General features: G+C 45.5%; 1 protein-coding gene across 7 annotated transcripts in view; it reads right to left on the bottom strand.

The window, feature by feature from the left end:
* Positions 1 to 5,855: 5,855 nt before the first annotated feature.
* The window catches only part of LOC117434010 (POU domain, class 2, transcription factor 2), a 75,638-nt gene continuing 64,619 nt past the window's right edge, over positions 5,856 to 16,874 (bottom strand). For 4 of the 7 annotated variants that reach the window (XM_059008927.1, XM_059008929.1, XM_059008924.1 and 1 more), the window contains 14 exons: positions 16,374 to 16,408; positions 16,069 to 16,125; positions 13,254 to 13,376; positions 12,702 to 12,905; positions 12,195 to 12,300; positions 11,051 to 11,142; positions 10,396 to 10,539; positions 9,784 to 9,925; positions 9,303 to 9,454; positions 8,945 to 9,133; positions 8,353 to 8,401; positions 8,043 to 8,199; positions 6,996 to 7,069; positions 5,856 to 6,321 (listed from right to left, as the gene is read on the bottom strand). In XM_059008927.1, coding sequence (XP_058864910.1) covers positions 5,972 to 6,321; positions 6,996 to 7,069; positions 8,043 to 8,199; positions 8,353 to 8,401; positions 8,945 to 9,133; positions 9,303 to 9,454; positions 9,784 to 9,925; positions 10,396 to 10,539; positions 11,051 to 11,142; positions 12,195 to 12,300; positions 12,702 to 12,905; positions 13,254 to 13,376; positions 16,069 to 16,125; positions 16,374 to 16,408 — 1,874 coding nt within the window. In that variant the 3' untranslated portion in view covers positions 5,856 to 5,971. The remainder of the gene's footprint in view (positions 6,322 to 6,995; positions 7,070 to 8,042; positions 8,200 to 8,352; positions 8,402 to 8,944; positions 9,134 to 9,302; positions 9,455 to 9,783; positions 9,926 to 10,395; positions 10,540 to 11,050; positions 11,143 to 12,194; positions 12,301 to 12,701; positions 12,906 to 13,253; positions 13,377 to 16,068; positions 16,126 to 16,373; positions 16,409 to 16,874) is intronic. The other 3 variants (XM_059008925.1, XM_059008928.1, XM_059008930.1) reach the window with 3 other exon arrangements.

Genomic DNA, 16,874 nt, shown 5'->3' with positions numbered 1-16,874 from the left:
ATCAAACAAAAAAAAAAGTATTTGTATGTACTGGCCTTTCAAAGGCAGTGCAAATACCCCCACAGCCCACCCAAAACGTACAGTGTTTAACCGATGTGTGAAGATCTTGGTACAGCTGTTAGCATCATTTTCAGAGAACGAAAATCAAGAAGAAGGTGCTTTTTTCCAAAGAAAGTAAAAAAAAAAATGAAAATAAAAAATTGAGATTTCTTTGGGCGGGGCCGGACTAATGATGTCACCCCTGAAGCCCCTCCTCCTCCTCCTCCCCGGGGGTACACAGATCCCAACCACCCAGCATTGAGAGATAGCCCCCACCCCCCCACTTCAGTCAAAAAAGCCTGCAATCACCCGCACTGCCCTGCCGTCCCCGATAGGAGGAGACCTGCTTGGTAAGCACCGCCAGGCGCCACTTTGTTATTTTTATTCTTAGTAAACTGCAGCCCTACATCCGCCATTTTGGCTCCCCTCGGTCTAGCGCTTCATGTCTGGAACTCCGGAGCCAGAGCCTAAATGGCGGCGGCTTCACATCAACTTCCCGGCGTTAACCAGATGAAGAGAATCGGAGGTATGCGAACCCCCAACCAATTAAATACTAGAATTGTCTGGCTGTATTTTTTAAAGACTCAATAATAATAATAATAATAATAATAATAATAATAATAATAAAAACTGTTTTTGTTTTAAATCCCCCCCCCCCCCCCCCCCCACCACCACCCTTTTAAACCCTGCCGTCTGTTTTTTTCCCTAAGGAAATTAAATTCCACTACTGAAATACTTACTATCGGCATTATATTATCTAATAGTGACAATTTTGTAATTAAAAATCCATGCTCATTTAAACACACAATTAAATCAATGGTCAATTGAACAAGCTCCATGCCCCAATTATTATTATTATTATTATTATTATTATTATTATTATTGTAGCATGATATTATTGTTATTATTATTAAGTTTCCAAACCACAGCTGTTAAAATTATTTATAAAAAGATAAACAAAGAAAAAAAAATGTACTAGCAGCAGTAATATTTCATGTTGGCAGACCAAAGTAAAAATTACCCTCACCAGCAAAACAAAACAAACACCGTTAACAATGTCAAACCCTGCTTCGGGTATTTAGCAATATCATATAACTGCTTATACTGTATCTGGAAGAGCAAACTATAACACAGTATTTATAAAAGTAAACCCTAACTGTGGTTTTGATGTCGTTGTTTTTCCTCTTGTCCTCCTCTGTCGGTCTGAGGGAAGCCCTGCACGGCGCTAGCAGTATACAGTATGTCTCGCGAGGTGATTGCCTGGCGGTTGAGCTTTGGAGGCGGTTATTTTTCAAATCCCAACGCGCGAGGGCGGGCTGGGCGGGTGGCGCAGGTCGGGCTCGAGGCAAAGCAAGGGCGGTTCTGCTTCTTATTAAAACAACACATTTTTATATTTTTGAAAAACTTTTTCAGCGTCACTTTTTACAGAAGAATGTCAGGGTGTGAAATGTTACTAGATTTGTTTGACCAAAATATACTACTACTACTACTACGACTACTACTACTACTACTAATAATAATAAATAAATAAATAAATAATAATAATAACATTTGTGTGCCGCTGTTAAATAGAAAACATAAAACATTTACTAAAAAACAAACGAAGGAAACAGACAAACATTTAGGAGTAAGCATGTCTTAAATTCACACCCTGACCTCTTACACCCCCCCCCCCCCCCGCCGCCCCCCCCCCACCACATCAAATCAGTAACCTGTCGCGCTCCTTGCTGAATTCTGCCGCCTGTCCACCCCCACCCCCCTATCCTCAAGCGTCCCATTTTTTTTAAAGCATTCTTCTATTTGGTTTAAAGTACATGAGGTATATATATATGATGGACTGTCTCTCTCACACACGCGTTCCCGCGGTGGGCATCGGAAAAAAATAAAATAAAATCTAAATATTTTGGAGCAGTCAAGCAGTACCGAGCGGGGATGGGGGCCCGGGGCAGCTAGCTAGCTGACCAGCGGACGAAGTCATTCAGCAACGCCGAGGCCGCTCGCTCGCAGCAGCAGAGGTAGTGGCTACAGCAAGTGTTTATTTATTTTTGGTTTCATAGCTGTGTAAAGCTTTTTATTCGTAAACAGTGGGGCCAGGCTTTGGTCGTTAGGCGTAGTTCCCTCGCTCAACTCTCACACAAAGTGTTTGGTTTTTTCGACCCTTTTGTTTCTGTTATCTATAGCGACAACGTACTGGAAGAATGCAGAAGCAGCCTTTTTATTATCTGTTACTGTAGCCTACATCCCAGACAGTTAATAAACGTTAACGAAGGAACGTCTGCTCACGGCGGTTTCGGATATTACTGAAATGTTGTTTTTTTCTTTTGGTGTGAAGCACAATAGTGTGTTTCTGGGAGGTGAGATTAGATGTAGTTGTAGTATTATGCTATGGCAGGCAAGAATATCCGGCCAAAATGTGTGGAGGAGGGTGGGGCAGGGAGTTTGAAGAGCGAGAAGCAACGGGGCTTTCAGTCGGGCCTAGCTGTGAAATTGTGGCCGTTTATAAACCACAGCCACGCCACCGCTTGGTGTAAATTCTGCCCTGGGTTTAACTAACCAGCACAAGGTAATTCAGTCTGCGTTTGTCACAAATTAGAAGTAAGTGATGATACACAACTGTAAAAGGACTGATAAATACACTGCAAATATTAATACTAAACCAACAGTTGTTTGTATATTTGTTTTGGTGTTTCAACATCAAAAGGACGTATTATTATTATTATTATTATTATTATTATTATTATTATTATTATTATTTGCTCCCCGGTAGTTTTTTTTTTCAAGCTCTTCTCGTTTTTTTATTTTTTTTGTGTGTGTGTTTAGTTTTTTGGTTTGTTGCCTCCACCGCATGGTTAAAAAACAAAAAACAAAAAACAAAAAAAAAAGAGAGACAGTTATATTTTTGGTCTAAAATCAAGTCATCATCATCATCATCATCATCATCATCATCATCATCATCAACAACAAAGTTTTTTTGTTACATTAGCAATATAAGCAGAGAAGAACACAGATTCTTTCTATAAAAACTAAGCAGAACCACTAAACAGTTACATTCCGTCTAAAGTATGTTCAGAAGTTTTCTTGTTTTTTTTCTTCCTTCGTTTCAAAAGAACCTGTTTTTTTGTTGTGTTTTTTTCCCCCACAAAAAAACAGATAGCGAGAGGAGGAGGGAGGCCATGGTATTGGGGTAGGGGAGGGGGGGGGGTGTGTGTGGTGGTAAAGGGAGACAGACCCTCCCTCAAACACACACACACACACACACACACACACAGGCACCCCTCCAAACCACACCCTTGTTGTCAAAACAATTCACACCCAACCTCAAGCCGGCAGGCATGCTAAAGCTTTTATGATGTGTGTGTGGGTTTTTTTCACCCTTTTCTTTTCGTTTTCCTTAAATCTAAAACTTGAAATGCTAAAGTTTCACAGTATTTTCCAACCACCTGATAGGCTATCTATAGCACAACTAAGGAAAGCAACACTGAAGAAGAAATTCTGAGGTCAATCAAATATTCCCTAAACAAAAGGAATATATATTAAAAAAAAAAAAAAAATTGTTGGAGTTAGAGATCCGTTTCTCTTTCCCACATTTTGTTTTGTTTTTGTTTTTTGGTTTGCTGTTTTTCTTTTTGGTTTTTGTATTGTATTTGTTTTTTTGGCGCATTTCTTATTGTTTGTTCTCTGAACTTTGTCCTTGTTTCTTCTTGTTTCTTTCTTATTATTATATATATATATATATATATATTTTCTCCTCTTCGCATTGCTTCGTCGTGGCTGAATTGTTCTCCTCTGCGATTTAGAGAAAGCTTTGGTATCCGAAGATGAAATCAAAACGGCACGATAAAAAAAAAAAACCAACGAGGTTCACGGGACAACGAACAAACCCACACGTTTAAAAAAAACAAAAGAAAAACAGAAAAACATTTTTCTTTGTAATAAAGTTTTCTTCGAGAAGCCAGTTAAAGCTCTGAAACTAGAGAGGCCAGTATCCCCCCCCCCGCCAACCTCCCCAAAAAACTGTCTTTTTAAAAGTCTTTCTTACGTTCTTAGAAACTGCCTCTCCACGGTTATATATAGACAGTACATACATATTATATATATATATATATATATATATATATATATATATATATATATACACACATCTATATATTTAGGTTGCTGGCTTCAGAAAGTTAATACTTTATATGAGGTATTCATTTAACAGAGAAAGAAGATAGCCGCTCACATTTCCCAGCATTGGAAAAGAATCTCTTCTTGTTTTCAAACAATCTTGTAAGTTCAATGCCGTCGTTTTGGTTTGGTTTTTTCTTTTGGTTTGTATTCTCCTGTTTTGAGATGGGTTGGTTTGGTTCTTTCTTTTGGTTTGGTTGGTTTGGTTTTTTCTTTTGGTTTGTATTCTCCTGTCTTGAGATGGGTTGGTTTGGTTTTTTTTTCTTTTGGTTTGTATTCTCCTGTCTTGAGATGGGTTGGTTTGTTTTTTTCTTTTGGTTTGTATTCTCCTGTCTTGAGATGGGTTGGTTTTGGTTTTTTTTCTTTTGGTTTGTATTCTCCTGTCTTGAGATGGGTTGGTTTGTTTTTTTCTTTTGGTTTGTATTCTCCTGTCTTGAGATGGGTTGGTTTTTTTTTTTTTTCTTTTGGTTTGTATTCTCCTGTCTTGAGATGGGTTGGTTTGTTTTTTTTTCTTTTGGTTTGTATTCTCCTGTCTTGAGATGGGTTGGTTTGTTTTTTTCTTTTGGTTTGTATTCTCCTGTCTTGAGATGGGTTGGTTTGTTTTTTTCTTTTGGTTTGTATTCTCCTGTCTTGAGATGGGTTGGTTTGTTTTTTTCTTTTGGTTTGTATTCTCCTGTCTTGAGATGGGTTGGTTTTTTTTTTTTTTCTTTTGGTTTGTATTCTCCTGTCTTGAGATGGGTTGGTTTTGGTTTTTTTTCTTTTGGTTTGTATTCTCCTGTCTTGAGATGGGTTGGTTTGGTTTTTTCTTTTGGTTTGTATTCTCCTGTCTTGAGATGGGTTGGTTTGGTTTTTTCTTCATCTTCTTTTTTTTTTTTTTTTTTAAATCCCGAAGCGACAGGCACTATTTAAAGTAGCAACAGGAGCAGAAAATTAATACAACGAGGTCTTCTGTGTTTGTTTGGGATATGTATGAAATAATAAAAAGAACCAAAAAATAATTAAGAAGACATTTTTCATATATATATATATATATATATATATATATATATATATATATATATATATATATATATATATATATATAAAACACAAATTAAAAGGCAAATAAATATAAAATATATTTTCTTGTCATTTGTTTTTTTAAACTTTAAAAAACAAAAAAACAAAGAATGACAAATCGATGTAAAAAAATAAGAGGTTGAACCTCGACTTATATCAAAATATATATTAAAAACATAATAATAATAATAATAATAATAATAATAATAATAATAATAATAATAATAATAATAATAATAACCCAAAAAATAAAGAAACAATATTTATAATAACATAAACACAAAATAAAAATAATTCTTTCTCTGTTTTTTTTTCTTTTCTTTTTAGCAAACACAAAGAAATGACTATATACAGAACCTTTGGGTAAAGCTATTATTTGTTTGTTTAGTTTTTTTTTGGTGTGAAATTTTGGCATTCGTTTGTGTGTGTTTGGTTTTTTCGTCTTCTTTTAAAAGTCCTCTCCGTTACGGAAACAGAAAATTCTCCATTTCTTTTACCAGCACGTCGCCAGCCCCCTTCTTTGAGTTCCATCTAGTTTGAGAAGTCACTTTCAGGCTGGCCCTATCCCCGATAACCAATACACAGTAAAAAAAAAAAAAAAAAAAAAATTCTTTGGGTGTTTTTTTTTGCTGTAGAAAATGAAAATGGGCGGAGTTCTGAAGAAACCAACGACGGGGGGAGGAGGAGTAGGAGGGGGGCGTGCTCACTCCGCCTTAGCTCCCGCCCCTTCGGAGGCGGAGACTCCTCCCATTCCAAGAATAGGCGGGCTCTGTGCTGACTCGCTGCTGGAGGAAGAGGCAGAGGAAGTGGAGGAGCAGGAAGAGGCGGAGCTCATGGCAGGAAGTGATGCGGCTGCGGCTTTGGCGGCCACGGCTGCGGCCATCAATCCCACGCCGGGGCTGGAGCCGAGGAGGGGCAGCCCGCCATGGTTCAGGAACAGAGGAGAGGAGACGATGCTCTGAGTGCCGGCTGTGCCAGCGCCACTGCTCAGGACCAGGCTGGCACTCCCGTCAAGGCTGGAAAGAGACAGCTGCCCACCAGTGGCTGCCAGGGCTGAAACAAGAAGCAGGAGACATGAAGTTTTAACCACACACGTTTTATTGTGTTGCTTGTATTGTATTTCTCTATGGATGTTCTCAGGACCCCTTGTGAACGAGGCCTCTCGGCCTCAATGGGTAAATCTCCTGGTTAAACCAACAAGCAAATGCAAAATGACCCTGAGAGTCCGTTGAGTGCTGGAGTGTTGTGAGTAAGCTGCCTTGCTGTATTGAAGCATTATAAACGCTAGACAAGTCTTTCACCTGCCCTAGAGTTTGATCGAAAAATACAATTCTCACTCAGGGTTAGAAATACGAAATACGAAATACTAAAACAAACTTAATACATTAACTGACCAGCGTTGCGACTAGAAGTCTTTCTCAATGTCTTGAATTGATTTAGAAATACTGAATGAAACTTTTTTCACAAAGAATGGCAAACTAACCCTTATAAAACGTCCATATAGTAAAAGCACAGCACAGTGTAATAAAGCACAGTGAAAGCACAGTAAAGCACATGATGAAGCATGCTAAAACCACAGTCAACTAAAGGTACAATGCATAGTAAACTCATGGGTAAAGCATGGGGCTGAAAAAACTACAAATTTACTGCGGTAAACTTTTCTAAGGGGGTGAAATGGTTTATGGGAGATGGCACACGGTATGGTTTTGGTTTTTTTCTCCACAAACCTTGTATGGTGGCCAGGGGGTTGTTAGCCATTAGGGCTTGGTTTATCCCTGCATTGACACCCAACATTGTGCTCCTGCAGGTAAAAGACACAAGCAGACACACAGAGGCGCTGTGACCGGGGCTCCCAGACTCACGCAAGCAGACACAGACCAGGGCTCCCAGACTCACACAAGCAGACACACAGAGACCAGGGCTCCCAGACTCACACAAGCAGACACAGAGACCAGGGCTCCCAGACTCACACAAGCAGACACACAGAGACCAGGGCTCCCAGACTCACACAAGCAGACACACAGAGACCAGGGCTCCCAGACTCACACAAGCAGACACACACAGGCGCTGTGACCGGGGCTCCCAGACTCACACAAGCAGACACACAGAGACCAGGGCTCCCAGACTCACACAAGCAGACACACAGAGACCAGGGCTCCCAGACTCACACAAGCAGACACACAGAGACCAGGGCTCCCAGACTCACACAAGCAGACACACAGAGACCGGGGCTCCCAGACTCACACAAGCAGACACACAGAGACCAGGGCTCCCAGACTCACACAAGCAGACACACAGAGACCAGGGCTCCCAGACTCACACAAGCAGACACAGAGACCAGGACTCCCAGACTCACACAAGCAGACACACAGAGACCAGGGCTCCCAGACTCACACAAGCAGACACACAGAGACCAGGGCTCCCAGACTCACACAAGCAGACACAGAGACCAGGACTCCCAGACTCACACAAGCAGACACACAGAGACCAGGGCTCCCAGACTCACACAAGCAGACACACAGAGACCAGGGCTCCCAGACTCACACAAGCAGACACAGAGACCAGGGCTCCCAGACTCACACAAGCAGACACACAGAGACCAGGGCTCCCAGACTCACACAAGCAGACACACAGAGACCAGGGCTCCCAGACTCACACAAGCAGACACACAGAGACCAGGGCTCCCAGACTCACACAAGCAGACACACAGAGACCAGGGCTCAGTGTGTCTCAGTATCAGTGTGGCAGTGTGTGTCAGTGCTGGTGTAACTCACCCTGTGTTGGGGTTCATGCCCGGCAGGCCCAGGGGGTTGTGGCTGTGGGGGCTGATGCTTGTGCTGTTGTTGCTGTTTGGGGGAGGAGTCACAGGAGAGGGGGCTGAGCTAATCACACTCTGAGCTAAAGAGCCCATACCCGAAGACATTGTAGTCACTGAAAGAAGGAGAGAGGAGGAGAGACAAAAGTGAGAGGGTTACATACACAGAGAAACCTGCATGAATTGCTTCCAGTTCAATTACTGGTTACTAGCAGGGGGAGGGGAGGGGAGGGAGTGGTATTGTGGTGAGAGGAGAGAGTGCCCCCTACCTGTTGTGCTGAGGCTGCTGACAGCCTGTGACAATCCATGGCTGGAAATCTGAAACAGAAGAAAGGCAAAGCCGGATTTTAATAAAAACAGCAAGTGTGTCTGTGTGTGTCTGTGTGTGTCTGTGTGTGTGTGTGTGTGGGTCTGTGTGTGTTGAAGTTACAGTTTGCTGTCTTTCAAGGGGGCTGGTTCATTATCTTCTCTGTGCTTTACTACACTGTGCTGTGCTTTTACCAGGGCACAGTAATTGTGATTCCTCTTTGAACTGAATTGTAGGTTGTTTTTAACAGTGCACACATGCCCCCCTGGTGGCAAAATGCTGTAATTACTGTAAAGGCAGGTAGCATTTATATAAAGGGCTTGTACCATGTGTGGGATGCAGCAGGAGGGGTAGGGTTTGGGGGGATCGTACCATGTGCGGGCTGTAGCAGGGGGTTAGGGTTAGGGGTGGATCATATCATGTGCAGACTCCAGCAGGGGGGTAGGGTTAGGGGTGGATCGTACCATGTGCGGGCTGTAGCAATGGGGTACGGTTGGGGTGGATCGTACCATGTGCAGGCTGTAGCAGGGGGGTAGGGTTAGGGTGGATCGTACCATGTGCGGGCTGTAGCAGGGGGGTTTGTGCGGGGTGGCTGGCTGGCTGGGGAGGGGAGGGGTGGCGCTGGCTGGGTTGATGCGCTTCTCTTTCTGGCGCCGGTTGCAGAACCACACGCGGATCACCTCCTTCTCCATCGTGAGCTGCTCTGCCATCAGCAGGATCTCCTCGGAGGTCGGCTTCTGATTCTGAGAGACAGAGAGCAAGACGGAGAGAGAGAGAGAGAGAGAGACAGAGACAGAGACAGAGACAGAGAGAGAGAGGGGGGAGAGAGGGGCACAGTCAAAACCATGAGACACACACACTGACACAGACACTGACTCAAACACACACACACACACTCGCTGGCTCCCTCACCGCTATAAAGGCCCTCTCTAAGGCCACGCGGACGTTGGTCTCGATGCTGGTGCGCTTCTTCCTGCGACGGCCGGGCAGCCCCTCGAACCCACACAGCGGGGGGCTGCTGAGGTGATTGGGACTCGGGAGAGTGGTGTCCATCGACATGGTCTCTGAGAGAGGGGGAGAGAGAGGGGGTTAGAGAGGGAGGGAGGGAGTGGTGTCCATCGACATGGTCTCTGAGAGAGGGGGAGAGAGAGGGTTAAAGAGGGAGGGAGGGAGAGTGGTGTCCATCGACATGGTCTCTGAGAGAGGGGGAGAGAGAGGGGGTTAGAGAGGGAGGGAGGGAGAGTGGTGTCCATCGACATGGTCTCTGAGAGAGGGGGAGAGAAAGGGGGTTAGAGAGAGAGGGGGAGAGGGGTTAGAGAGAGGGACTAGAGGGGGTTATGGAGGGATTAGAGAGGAGTGAGAGGGGATTAGAGGAGGGAGGAGGGTGTCTCACCTGCGTCGTTGAGCCACTTCTCCAGCAGTGGTTTCAGTTTGCACATGTTCTTGAAGCTCAGGTTCAGCGCTTCAAAGCGAGAGATGGTCGTCTGGCTGAAGTCGTTCCCGTACAGCTTGCCCATCGCCAGCCCCACATCACCCTGCAGTGCACCATGGGAAAACACGTCAACCAACCCCCGTCCGCCACTGAGCCACCGCGAACACACCCTTCAAGAGCTGAACACCCCTCCCTCTGCTGTGCGTGTGCCTCTGTGTATCTCAGTACCTGAGTGAAGCCCAGTTTGATACAGTGTGTGTGTGTGTCAGTGTATCTCAGTGTATCTCACTGTGTGTGTCTCACTGTGTGTGTCTCAGTTTGTATCTCAGTGTCTCAGTGTGCATGTCTCAGTGTGTATCTCAGTGTATCCGTGTGTGTGTCTCAGTGTGCATCTCAGTGTATCAGTGTGTGTGTCTCAGTGTATCAGTGTGTGTGTCTCAGTGTGCATCTCAGTGTATCAGTGTGTGTGTCTCAGTGTGTGTGTCTCAGTGTATCAGTGTGTGTATCTCTGTGTGTGTCTCAGTGTGTATCTCAGTGTATCTCAGTTTCTCTTTCTCTCTCTGATCCCAGTACCTGAGTGAAGCCCAGTTTGATGCGCCGCTGTTTGAAGGTGCGAGCGAACTGCTCGAGCTCCTCCAGGTCGCTGGGCTCCTCATTGTGGCCCCCGGAGGAGGACTGGCTCTCCGCACACTTACTGACCTGGCTGTGAGCGTGCTGCTGGGAGAGAGGGGAGGGAGAGAGGTTAATGGTTCTGGTGTACCAGCTGTGATTCTGAGAGCTCTACAGAGCCACAGGAGGGTCTACACTTCTGAGAGTGAAACAGATAAACAAAGGGACTCTAAACAGGAAGAAGAAGAAGAAGAAGAAGAAGACGACATTAGTTGAGATGAACTGAAGATTCAGAGCCGTACCGCGCTGCTTTTTAAAGTACCGTCATCTCCCAGCGCCATCTACTGCACATCTAGTGTACTGCCAGCAACACAGAACCTGCGTGCGAGAGGCAGCTCACCGCATGATGGCACTCTGGCTGATCCAGCCTGCGTTACTCTTTATCTCTTTGCTGCCCAGTGTCCAATATATTTGACAGTGAGAAAATAGGGGTTGGAAAGTGTATGGGAACACACCCTGGGCAGTGAAGATGTAAAGAGATCAGGGTTCATCCATGCACCGTTCCCTAGTGGACTCTGCTGAGATCCCTGGTGTCCCTCTCCCCTCTGCGCTCTCTTACCTGTGTGGGGAGGCTGAGTCTGGGAGGGGGGGACAGGAGCCCCCCCTGGTTTTGCTGAGGTAGTGGAATTAGATTTGGTGTCGTTAGCAGGCCTGGGTTTGAAAGAGAAATGAAACACAAGGTTACTGTGAGGGAGAAGACTGGAGATTAACTGAAATACACACACTGGAATAGAAAGCACACGCAATGAAATAAAACACACACACACACACAGTGAAATAACACACACACACACACTGAAACAAAACACACACACACTGAAATAAAACACACACACACACACACTGAAATAAAACACACACTGAAATAAAACACACACACTGAAATAACACACACTGAAATAAAACACACACACACACACTGAAATAAAACACACACTGAAACAAAACACACACACACACTGAAATAAAACACACACTGAAATAAAACACACACACACACACACACTGAAATAAAACACACACAAACAAAACACACACACACTGAAATAAAACACACACTGAAACAAAACACACACTGAAACAAAACACACACACACTGAAATAAAACACACACTGAAATAAAACACACACACACACACTGAAATAAAACACACACAAACAAAACACACACACACTGAAATAAAACACACACTGAAACAAAACACACACACTGAAATAAAACACACACAAACAAAACACACACACACTGAAATAAAACACACACTGAAACAAAACACACACTGAAATAAAACACACACACACTGAAATAAAACACACACACACTGAAACAAAACACACACACACACTGAAACAAAACACACACACACTGAAACAAAACACACACTGAAATAAAACACACACACACACACTGAAATAACACACACTGAAATAAAACACGCACACACTGAAATAACACACAGTGAAATAACACACACACACTCCCTTCCGCTCTCCTTCTCGCCCTCTCCCCTCTTTTATTCTCTCCTCTCTCTCTCCCCCTTTTCTAACTCTTCCCTCTTCCCCTCTCTCTCTTCCCCTTCTCCCTTCTCTACCTCTTCCCTCTCTCCCTTCCCTCCAATATCTTCAAATGTAATTTCTAGAATGACACCCCCCTCTCTACCTAGCTGCCCCTGCAGTGCCTGTGTAGAACGAAAGCCCCCTACCTTGCTGTCCTTGCTGTGCCTGTGGCAGGAGGAACTGTGCAGGTGATTGCAGAGGATGCCCAGGGACCAGGACCAGCTGCTGGAGCTGCAGCAACTGCTGGATATCCTGAGAGGAGAGAGGAGAGGAGAGAGGAGAGGGGAGCAGAGGGGATAGGAGAGAGAGAAGAGAGAGAGGAGAGGGAGTAGGGATGGGAGAGGGAAAGGGAGTACAGGGGATGGGAGAGGGAGAGGAAAGGGAGAGGATAGGGGGAAGTAGAGGGGTGAGAAAGGGAGGAGGCAAAGAATAAATGCGAAATGAGAGGAGGGGAGAGAGGAGAGATGTGAGAGGGGGAGAGCGGTAGAGAAGAGGGGGAGAGGGAGAGAGAGAGCAGTCAGGTTACAGTAACACTGTGGTACAGGATATCGAGGCTCCATTCTCAAATACAATGACACAGGACTCAATCAGATTCAGGCGACATGTTTGTGGAGCCGACTGGTTAAGCAAGAGGGAGGGGGCGGGACACTTACTTGGGCAGTGAGCTGGATTGGCTGAGACAGGGTGAGTTGGGGTGGAGGGTTGCTTGTCTGCTCGCTGCTGTTTTGCTGCTGCTGCTGCTGATTGGCTGCATGCGCGGCTGCGGCTGCATTGGACTGCTGCACCGCTGCAGCCAGGAGCTGCGCTTGAGCCTGCTGCAACAAGAGCTGCTGCTGTGCGGGCAAGAGAGCCGTCAACTGAGAGCGAGAGAGAGAGGGGGGGGGCAGGGGAGAGAGAGGAGAGGAGAGACAGGGTGAAAGGAGAGAGAGGGAAGAAAGAAGGAAGGGGAGGGGGAGAGAGAGAAGAGTGGAGAGAAAGACATGGATTAGCAGTGTGCAGGGAGAGAGAGAGAGAGAGAGAGAGAGAGAAAGAGAGAGAGAGAGAGAGAAAGAGAGAGAGAGAAGCAAGCACTCCTAACAACACAGCGCTGTCCAAACTTCTATTCCTAACGCAGCACAGCGAGAACACGCTAAACTGGGCCGCTCAGAGAAAGAATTCTTAACAGCACGCCCGCCCCCCCTTTATAGTGTTATCATTTGACTTACCCCGGCTAGCTGGCTCCCAGCCAGCATGAGCTGCGCCTGGGGGAGGTGTGCTTGCGAGAGGGGGGGCTGGGTGGGGGGAGGGGGGGGCGCCTGGGACATTTCGCTGGAGTCCTCAGCCTTGATCTGAAACGGAAGGCAAGAAGCACAGCGTAGGGTTAGTCAACTTTCTTTATTAACATACACAAATTATACAGTCAGTACGAATCCCACAGGCCTTAAACCTCACACTGAGGCCACTTCAATAGAAAGACCACCTCTGTAGACCAGCGTTTGGGCTCTAGTGCCTTCATCACTGTGATTGACACTAGAAGAGACCGAGTCAAGCAGACCAGCGTTTGGCTCTAGTGCCTTCATCAGTGTTATTGAAACTAGAAGAGACCGAGTCAAGCAGACCAGCATTTGGGCTCTAGTGCCTTCATCAGTGTTATTGACACTAGAAGAGACCGAGTCAAGCAGACCAGCGTTTGGGCTCTAGTGCCTTCATCAGTGTGATTGACACTAGAAGAGACCGAGTCAAGCAGACCAGCGTTTGGCTCTAGTGACTAGCTGTGAATATGTATAGTTCACATATATACGTATAAGTCACTGTATATATAATTCTTTAAAATATAATTGTAATCTTTTGGTAAAATGTTTACCTTGCTCAGGTCCAGCGGGTAAGTACAGTATGTTCCGTACCCATTCCTCTGAGAGTCCGTAGGGTATAAACCATGTGGAGATTTGATCGCTATCATTCTCGCACAGCTCTCTGACTTATAAAAACTAAATCTGTGTGTCTGTATCCTAGCACAGGGGAGCCAGACAGGTGAGCTGGGCTTCTTATACCTGGGTGTGTGTGTCTGGGGGCGTGGCCGGGAAGCTGGCTGCTTTGCATATAAGACATCTATATGCAAATCAGGGTGACATAATAGCCAATGTTTCCCCATAGGAAAAGCACAACAAAGTGTAATAAAGCACAGTGAAAGTATGGTAAAGCACAGAGAGGTCTGGTAAAGCATAGGGAAGCATTGTAAAGCACAGAGAGGTCTGGTAAAGCATAGGGAAGCATTGTAAAGCACAGAGAGGTCTGGTAAAGCATAGGGAAGCCTTGCAAACCACGGAGAGGTATGGGAAAGCCTGTTAATAAACACGGCAAACCCAGGTAAACTGGTAAATGCACAGTATATCCATAGGGGAAAACTGCAAAAATACTGCAGTAAACTTTTAGAGGGGACACACCCCATTTAGTGCTGCTGTGCTTCTGTAGAACTGGGAGTGTCACTCTACAGCTTCCATAAACAAACAAAGCTAGTGAGGGTTTAGAGAAACAGTACAATAGCAGCTGAGACGCACACACTGACACACTCACACACACACACACACACACACACACATACATATTTGTTTATAGTGTTTATGCTGGCGGGACCGCACTATATAACACTAATATAAAACCCTGTACAGAACTACAGCAGCTACCCACCATGGTGTCTATATAAAGTGCTGATCTAGTGCGTTGGCATTGCCTGCTGTGTGCTGGGAAGAGCCTCGCTGTGCTGTACTGTACACAAGGCAATGCTGGCGTTACTGCACTATATAACACTAATATAAAACCCTGTACAGAACTACAGCAGCTACCCACCATGGTGTCTATAGAAAGTGCTGATCTAGTGCGCTGGCATTGCCTGCTGTGTGCTGGGCAGAGCCTCGCTGTGCTGTACTGCACACAGGGCAATGCTGGAGGGACCGCACTATATAACACTAATATAAAACCCTGTACAGAACTACAGCAGCTACCCACCATGGTGTCTATAGAAAGTTATTTTCAGTGTTGACTGAGAGCTGTCTAGTTTCAAGCTGTTTTAATACTCTGACAGAAACGTTCATGGCAGCGAATGATGTTTCCTGCGTGTGCATCAAAACAGATTAACCCCTTAATGGCCAGACTGCCACACCCAGATCAGGAGCTCTCACTCCATCCCCTCTCTCCCTCTCCGTCTCCAGTCGGGCTTGTCTGCTGTGTGTCTCTGGCCCTGAGGCAGGATGCTACAAAATTCATCTTTCTCTCTCTTCTCCCATCTCCCTCTCTCCTGTCCTCTCCCTCTCTCTCCTCTCCCCCAGAAAGACCTGCAGTTTGTCCTCGGCTCTGGAGCAGAAAGCCCTCTATCCTGCGTGCCAGTCTGAAGGAGTATCGCTCACTCAGCTCTCTGTCTCTCTCTCTCTCTCTCTTTCTCTGTCTCTCTCTCTCTTCCTGTTTTTCTCCTCTCTCTGTGGAGGGGTTTCCCCCCGGCTCTCACACTGACTCACTCCGCCCGGCCGCTCACAGCCAACACGGGGTTAACAACCACAGAGAGAGAGAGAGAGAGAGAGAGAGAGAGAGAGAGAGAGAGAGCAAGAGGGGGAGGAGCAAGAGAGGGGGACAGAGAGAGAGAGAGAGCAAGAGGGGGCGGAGCAAGAAAGGGGGACAGAGAGAGAGAGGGGGAGGGGGACACAGAGAGGGGGAAAGAGAGGGCCTCTGCTTATTATTTAATGCTAGCGACGATCGCTTGTCCGATTGTGATGAAACTTGGTAGTCATATTATTCAGCACCAGCTATCGGGGGTATCAGACTGTGGCGGATATGTCTGTCTGTAAATCCGTCCACCTGTATGTCTCTCTTGCATTTTTTTACACCTTGAGAAATGTTATTCCAAGTGCTGTGAGCCAGTCGCTTAGCCTTCGTTTCTAACCCAGTGGAGGTCTTCAATAGCACTGGTCCAGTTTTCATCCAGCTGACAGCCGTGGCGATGGAGGAGGGATGTTACTGACAGGCTGGCTAAAGAGGAGTGTCTCTTACCTTAGTGCTGGAGAGTGTGGGGGACAGTGAGAAAGGGCTGGCTTTCATAGACTGCACCTGAGAAAACAAAGAAAGAAAGAAAGAAAGAAGTTAAACACACAACACACCCCGATTACAATCCCAGTGCTAACCTGAAACTATTGTGAATCCCCTTCTAACAGTTCACCATACCCTGGTGTGTCTTGCTTTTTAACATGCTTTACCATACCTCCTCGCTCTTCTCTAGAATGCTTGCCCATGCTTTCACTGTGCTTTAATCTGGAGCTTAATATAGACTTTCCCGGGAGTTCCTAATGATAACTCACCTGATGATTAGGGTCTGGATCATTCCTCTCTGTGTCTAAGAGAGAGAGAGAGAGAGAGAGAGAGAGATTATTAATGTTCATTTTAAAGTTTCACACCTTTTGGTCTTTGTTAATGAGCCACTTCCTTGGTAGAGAAATAGCACAGCTACTGTCTCTAATGCCTCATCTCCACCGCCTCTCCCCGGATACAGCTGAGCTGGCCGGTCTGGGTGAGGTGTAGTTGCAGACGACTGTCTGTGTTCCAGTCTCATTGTAGTCAGGTAGAGCTGACCCAGGAAGCAGTAGTGCGGCAGTAAAAAGTCAAGTTGCATTATGGGATTGATTGAGCGATATGCAAACAAGCGAAGATGGATGACGTTGAACAAACATTTGTAAAGCAAATTTACAAATGTTAGTAGTCTTATTCACGATGTTTCGACACGCAGTAAGAGAAAAGCTGTGGAAAGCAGCCGCCATTATTGGAAGCAGCTTGTCTTCTTAGCACAGCACAGTTTGGCCCCA

This window comes from Acipenser ruthenus, chromosome 38 (assembly GCF_902713425.1).
Source record: "Acipenser ruthenus chromosome 38, fAciRut3.2 maternal haplotype, whole genome shotgun sequence".
NCBI lineage: Eukaryota > Metazoa > Chordata > Actinopteri > Acipenseriformes > Acipenseridae > Acipenser > Acipenser ruthenus.
This window is presented reverse-complemented; position numbering and strand designations above follow the sequence as displayed.